This window comes from Lactuca saligna, chromosome 2 (genome assembly GCF_052625555.1).
Source record: "Lactuca saligna cultivar CGN05327 chromosome 2, ASM5262555v1, whole genome shotgun sequence".
In the NCBI taxonomy this organism is placed as follows: domain Eukaryota; kingdom Viridiplantae; phylum Streptophyta; class Magnoliopsida; order Asterales; family Asteraceae; genus Lactuca; species Lactuca saligna.
The window spans coordinates 144,819,897-144,827,913 of NC_136418.1; the positions used below are offsets into that span (position 1 = coordinate 144,819,897).

Sequence of the window (8,017 nt, forward strand, 5' to 3'; positions counted from 1 at the left end):
AGTCGACATCTGCAAGCTGGGTTATCCTCACTATATCAATAGGGTCTATGGCACCAAGGCCAGCCCTTTAAGTTGTTATTGTTATGGTGCGCTACATGTGGTTATGACTATTAAATCGGAATTAGGATAGACAATATATTATGCTCTTATGATCCGTAGGGATTGGTATGTTAGTGACCTGCAAGGTCGGTGCTCTAGTTACGAGAGATTTCTATGATTGATAATCAATGAGATAGATATGTTTGATGTTGTATATGCCAGTATATGATAGTTATACGCAATTGGTTATTTGCTTGTTGGTTGGGTTAAGGCGGTTCAACTTTGTGATGAAGGCCAACATACTTTATGAGCGGTCCGGGGAGGCTGTAGGCCCATGTGGTGGTCCAGTCATGCCGAAGGGTCGGGATAGGATCATATAGACTATAGGCCTTGCAGGGTGGTCCAGTCAGGCCAATGACCCAATATGCATGTTATTGATTGTCTGTTACTGATATGGAGTTATCAGGGTGGTATTGGTATTTTGGGGGTAGCTCACTAAGCCCTCGGGCTTACAGTTTTCAATTTATTGTTTCAGGTACTTCAGGAGATCATGGCAAGGCGAAGGCGTGACCGTACTGCTCCTCATCCTTTTAATCTAGTTATTGGGACACTCTAATGAATAATGATTTGAAAACATTTTGTAAACAAATAATATTTGGTTTTATTTATGACTGAAAAAGTTTAAATTTAGCGTAAAATTTTGGATGTGACAGGAAGGCACCTGACAACGAGGAATAACATCGAAGTGATTTCCAATATGTTAACGAGCTTGCTTTAGCCTTCATGCCCCCACCGACAACCATACACTCCCAATACCTAGCCTAATGAATAGATTCAACTCAGTATTTCACCCTTCCTTTCTTCCAGGGTTACTTTCAGGGAAGCCGAACATGAAATTGTCTAAGTATTCCGTTGAGAGACCTGAACACGTTCGTGACCTAAAGGCGTAGACGATGACTGTGTTGACTGGAGATTCGTCGTGACGTCGTCGAACAGTGGTGCTTTTGGGGGAAACGAATTGACGTGAGAGAGAAGCAACTGTGGTGGTTTGGACTAGGTTAGGATCAGAGGCGTAACACTTCGTTCCACAACCACCGGAATTGAACGACGCTTCTAGAGTCGAAAACTCATAGTTGACCTCAGAAAAGAGAATCAGAGTTCCAATGAAGCAATGACGATAGTTAAGGACAGATTCCGATGGCAGAGCGTGAAGCGTGCAGAATGAAGATGTGTGTGTGTGATAAATGGAGTCGATGAGGAAAAGATTCAAAATGTTTTTTTCTTAATTAATTAAATTGGTTATTAGGATATGATATATTTTATGTCCAATATATCCCTCTTAGCATTTTTAAAAAGTCTAAGATACCATTAAAATTATTGATAATTACAAATCTGTCATTTTTCATCTAGACCATTAAAATTTTTGATCTAACGTTCCACTTTTAGTTCTCGGGTTCTCAGAAAACTATAGGTTCTCAAATAATCATTCCACCCCCCCACCCTCTATCTATCTATCTATATATATATATATATATATATATATATATATATATATATATATATATATATATATATATATATATATATATATATATATATAAAACTAGGTTCAAATGTTTCTCACATCTATTGTGTGCTAGAATACTCCAATAAGAGTTTAGTAAAATTAAATTATTATTTACTAAATTCTTATTGGAGTATTCTAGCACACAATAGATGTGATAAAACATTTGAACCTAGTTCTATATATATATATATATATATATATATATACAGTCCGGTTCCAGTGAGAACTCAAAAAATGATAAGAATTGCAAGGATAAGTCTCCACGACCTATTTCGTCAAGGACACAAACGTCAAACCAAATACTACAAATTTGAGGATACTAGTGTTTTACTTTATTTTTGTTTTTATTTTTTTATTTATTTTTGATTTTTTAAATTAAATATCGGTTTGGATTTTTAATGTTTAAGAATTATAAAATTTTAAGTAAGAAGAATATTAATAATCATAATATTTTCCGTTCATACATTTTTTGAATCACGTTGTTTTGGATCATAAAAATTTTTGAATCATATTATTTTGAATCAAATCATTTTTGGATCATATGATTTTAGATCAATAATATATTCAATTAAATAATGTTTTTTCATATGGTTTTTTGGAGATTTTTTTGGACTCCACATATATATGACATGATATCAGAGTCGACATTGTGCAACACCGTCACTTGAGACATTATTGTATATCCCTATCAAATCTTGGTCGGGTGTTATAGATATCACTATATTTAAATAGATATTTAGTATGATATCTTAACATTTTGAGTTGTGTTTTGATGTAAATTGAGATATATGATACTTATAATGTTTGAAATTGATATATTGTAAGTAAATAGAGGTATTGGGGAGAAAGTATGAAAGCATAAATATGTGATGCGGAAGTTGAAGACTTAGGGGAAAACATAGATTCTCTGTTTACGCGATAGGCCCACTTGCCTTAAGCGGCGCATGTTTCGACATATTTTTAATTCTATAAATAGAGATACAAATTACACGTAATGAGTATCCAACAAGCAATATCCATTTTTTGGGGACCAGAAGCCATTCATAGGCGATTTCAAGGCTATAGATGCGATTTGGAGCAAAGATCTAAATGATCGGAAGTTAAATCATCCAAGAATCGTTCGGTTTGCTAAATCTAATATGTCTAGCGTACTTTTAATTATTTCTTTGTGTTGTATGTTTATGATTATAAACTAAAAACTCTTTGCTTTCACTTTGAGTAGATAAACCCTTAGGTTTTTGTTAGATTTATATGGTTTAGATATTTAGAGCTCTTTAATTTATCATGTTTGATTGATCAAAGATTCATATGTGTTAAAGTTTGTATTAGTATCGCATAATGTTAAGTAAATATAGTCTAAATGACCAACTTGAGTGTGTTTGTTTGAATCATAATTGTCTTATGATCATTAGACTCTTATGATTAGCGATAGACCAAATCTCAATGTTAGGTTAATAAAATAATAAACTTTAATTTGTATGAATTGTGTATGATATGTAACTAACTGATTTAAATGACCATTAAGATCAATAAAGTTCAAATCTTGCACAATACGAACTAAAGACTAATAATAGAGAAATTAATTTCTTTACCAATGAGTTAATATCCTTAGAATCACTAGCGTTAGAATTTGACCAAATAACCACATTAAGAATCGGTGAACGACAACTAATATCTATTGCACTTCATAAAATCAACTATAACTGATAGGGATAATCGAATGTGACAGTACTTTATTATTTTTGTTTTCAAATCTAATTGTTTGGTTTTCTCGTGTTTACTGATTTAGTTTCCTAGTTAAACAAGTTTCAAATTTTAATTACTGTTTTTTAGTTTAATTTGCATCTAAATATATATTCTAAATTGAGGCTCTATTTGATTTGGATCTGACTGGGTCAGGTCAGACAAAAATGTCTGACTCGGTCAGCTCCATGTGTTTGATATGCCTCAGTTTTGCATCTAACTGGGTCAACAATGTGTGACTCGCTCATACCCAAAACAATTGCTGATTGAATATGATTGAAATTCATTCCACCATTGCCCCTGCACCACCCTCATCCTCCTTCCTCAACCATCAATTTAATCCCTGGAAAGGGAAAATGAAACTAGAAAACAGGCTCATAAAAAAAAGGATATACGAACAGAGGCTATATATGATCAGGGGAAGAAGACAACTCAAAATTGAAATTAAGCAGTTTGGTCTTTGAAGATACCCATCTTGACCGAATCTACCACGACTTTAAATTGTCTTACATAACTAATTTATGGAAATAACTAGTTAGACCCTGAACTTTTGTAATCAATTATTATTATTATTATTATTATTATTATTATTATTATTATTTACTTATACAATTTATTATTATTATTATTATTATTATTATTATTATCCATCACTAGAGCATCAGGTAAAATGATCATTTTGCATCAGTCAGCACATTCAGTCAGATGTATAATCAAATAGAATGGTTTCTTACTTAGTCAGAATTTATTACTCAGAGTCTCAGACAGACATTTCACAGTCAGCATTTTCTCAGTCACCAACTATCAAACGGGGCCTGAATCATAGCTTTTCCCCATAATTACCGTTTTTTAGTATAATTTTCACTTTGTATCATAATTAGTTATTTCATTTTATTGAACAACAGATATTATTGAAAAAAAAACTAACAAAATGCTAAAGAATTACATGAAAGTTATAGAAAAGTTCTGTAACCACTCATATTAAACAAACAAAAATAAGATTGTGAAACAATTTCGTAAAAAATGGCATCTTTTCGATGCTTTTCCAATCCGAAAAGTATGGCATTCATGTAAGACAAAATCGCCCGTCAAGAGGGTTAAAATGAATGCATCTAAACTTTGTTGATGCACTCTGTTAAGGCCTGCAACCCCAACCACCGAAGCATATCTGGACATGTAGTGAAATGAGGGATGTTTAATTCCAATATCTTTCCATGAGGTCCCAAATGGTAGATATTCGACAAGTGATAAAAGAATGGTTAATGCCTCCATATATATGAGAATCATTGATTGAGCAAAATAAACCAATTATTTAATATCATTATTGACAATTGATTTTAGGTTCATAAGACTTTATTTTGTTAGGACATCTTCAATTTAATACCATCTATTCCATGTTTTGCATTATTTCCTATATTATTTTGCTCCAATCCAACCGTATTTCTTATATCGATTGGTTAAAAGACTAATATAATATCAAATTTGATTTTAAATTATTATTATTTTACATCATAATGACATTCAACTTCCATGTATCAATTTTGATATTTCAAGTTTTAGGTTTATACATTTTAGTTTATTTAGATTGTATATTTATATTTTAAAAGTAAATATTATTACTTGTAATATTATGTTTTTTGAATCAGCAAATCTAATCTACTCTTAAGTTAACACCTAATTACATTTATGTTCATGACGAAACTTGACCTATCAACCTGAAAAAGTGATGACACAACCTAATACTGCTAGTTAGAAACATATATCAAAATGGCATCAATCAATAATATATTTTAAACATAATCCTTTTATTTCAAATTTATTTAAAAATATAAATACTTTTTAATAATTTAAAACATATAACATATTTAAATCAAAACTTAAAATTGGCATATTTTACAATATCATTATTATAATAATGCATGAACATATACAATACTAGTAATTTAATAAAAACTGATATAAAAAAATTAAGAAGCTAATAAAGACATAAGATATTTTTGAAAAAACATAGATAAATTACAAAAATAAATATACATATTTTTTTACCGCAAACCAGCATAAATGTGAAGTATATGGGATTTGATTCTAAGACCTGCTCCCTTTTAGAAAATATATACTAGCAAATATACTTTTTACTATAAGTCATAGTTTAATAAGTAAGGAATCTTTGCAAAATACTTTTTTGATTTTAATGGTTATATTTTTAGTGAAATAAATAAAAAACGGTGGGTAAAATTTTGATCTTTTCGCGGCGTGGCAAACTGTTTTTGTTTGTTGTGTAGCACATTCCACACAACAAAGTCCAAGTTTAACTTCCATTGGTGAACTTCAACCCAATCCTGTAAAAAGTCCAAATGAAAATGAAAAGAACCAAGAAGACGAATTACAAAATCCATTTCATTTTCATATATTAAAAATTGATATATGTACAGATAAAAATTAACATATGGTGACGACTACATGCGGTGGTTTTGGCGGTTTCTGAATCTCTTCTGCCGTGATCTTTTCCTGTCTCGGTGGTTCACATGGGCACGGCATTGCTATGAACCTCGCGAACTGATCTCCAGCCATTATCACCGGTAAACTCCGATCACAATCTTGCTTCTTTTCCTGTTTCAGCAAATAATTATAAGAAATTTCAACAATATTGTTTGACAGAGAGGATTAATTAATCGTGGATTAATTGGCCAAACAACCTCGATTAGGTGCTTGATTTGAGATCAGATCGGAATTGAATTACATACCGAGTACGAAGGTTTAGGTTTAGAACCGGAGTGATGTTGACTGTCGTCTGAATCAGGATCGGCGTCGGAGAAATCACCGCGGAGGTGACGAAGCTTGTCCCAATGGTAACAACATGAGAAGATACCGCTGAGGCTGAAAACGACAATCAGGAGCAAAGCAGTGCCGAGTGGAAAACCTATAGTGGGGCGAGACGAACCGTGATGTTGCTGCGGTGGCGCGTAGTAAGGAGGCGCCTCCATTGATTAATTAGCTTCGGTAGTCGTACAAGTGAAGATGGAACGATGAAATATGGTGATGATGTTGAGTTGTTCGACCTCCAACTGGTTTCATGAGAGGCAACAATGGCGTTATGTGGTATCTCTGCGCCTAGTAAGACACAGACAGAGGAGGAATTGAATTGGTGGGGTGGGGTGGGGTGGGGTGGGGTGGGGTGGGGTGAGAAGGAATGGAGGGTAGGGGGAGGTTATATAGGAAGGTGGGAGTGGGCATTACGTTTACATGGAAATGGTACAGCTGTTCGTCCCCGGCTGCGTACGGAGGGAGGCGATTTTGGTAAGGGTGGTAGGGCCTTCATTTTGAAATTTCAGAATATATAAATTCACCGATCTCTTTTATAATCAATTTCTAATTTCTAATTTTCTATATACATTATTTTATGAAAAACATAATATATATGAAATTTTTAATGATAGTTTTTTTTTTTTAAAAACGTTTTTACTATTTTAAAAAGCTTTTGAATAGCTTCTAAAACTGGAAGCTAAAAGTTAATTTTGAAATTTCTTTTAAACAACTTTATTTTTTATTATTATTATTATTATTATTATTATTATTATTATTATTATTATTATTATTATTATTATTATTATTTACTTATACAAGTTATTATTATTATTATTATTTAATTATACAATTTATTTTAAACGGTGGTACGTATACTTGGATATTATTTTTATTTATATATATATATATATATATATATATATATATATATATATATATATATATATATATATATATATATAATATTTTGATAAAAAATATATCATAAAAAATAATTGTCAAATTTTTGAAAAAATAGTAAATATTACAAAGATTAGATAACATTACTCTAAGTCTGAAATGTATGATAATTCGGCGATTGTAAATATAGAAGCTTAAAAGGAGATTTTTCGGTTAGAGTTTGGGTGGGTAGGCGATTGATGATGTAGACAACAGAAAAGAAAGCATCCACCTAGTATGAGGATGGTAATCGAGCATTAAACATCATATCTCATCCCATCTCGACAACATGTCTTTGTTCCGCCCGACCATTCTGTTGTTGTGTATATAGATAAGACAACTTGTGGAATATGCCATTGTTTTTAAATAAGGTCTGAACTTTATGATTTACAAATTTTGTTCCATCGTCACTTTGAAAAACTTTAATTTTTGATGAAAACTAGGTTTGGACAAATTGCATGAAAACCTCCAAAGCAGTGTACACATCAGGTTTTAGTTTTAATGGGTAAAGCCAACTAAAGCGGGAAAATCATTGATGAAAATGACATAATATCGGTAATTATCGACCGATATAACCGGGGAAGGTCCTCATACATCACAATGAACAAGATCTAAGGGATGCAAAGCCCATTTTGAGTTGAGATCAAAAGGTAATCGTTGGCTCTTAACCAACTGACATGATAAACAAACATCTAGTTTAGGTAAAAGTGAAGTTACAGATAAATATCCTATTTTTTTTTTTTTAAAGCAACAAGAGTATCAAAAGATGCATGACTCAACCGGGAATGCCAAACTTCAAAAGAGGCCTCGGGCAGCGTAGAGGAAGCACAAAGAGCATGAGAACTTGGTTACAAAACATAAAGCGCGTCATCACATTTTCCTTGGGCTAGCACCTGCTTTGTGTGGCGATCCTGAATAAAAAAT

At 32.1% G+C, this 8,017-nt stretch overlaps 1 protein-coding gene across 1 annotated transcript; it reads right to left on the reverse strand.

Annotated features, from left to right (window-relative positions):
* Window positions 1–5,732: 5,732 nt before the first annotated feature.
* On the reverse strand, window positions 5,733–6,511 carry LOC145031951 (uncharacterized protein At5g65660-like). The gene is made up of 2 exons (XM_078980604.1): window positions 6,094–6,511; window positions 5,733–5,959 (listed from the first exon to the last, which is right to left on the reverse strand). The coding sequence occupies exons 1-2, from the start codon at window positions 6,331–6,333 to the stop codon at window positions 5,789–5,791; spliced, it is 411 nt and encodes a 136-aa protein (XP_078836730.1). The 5' UTR covers window positions 6,334–6,511; the 3' UTR covers window positions 5,733–5,788.
* Window positions 6,512–8,017: the final 1,506 nt, after the last annotated feature.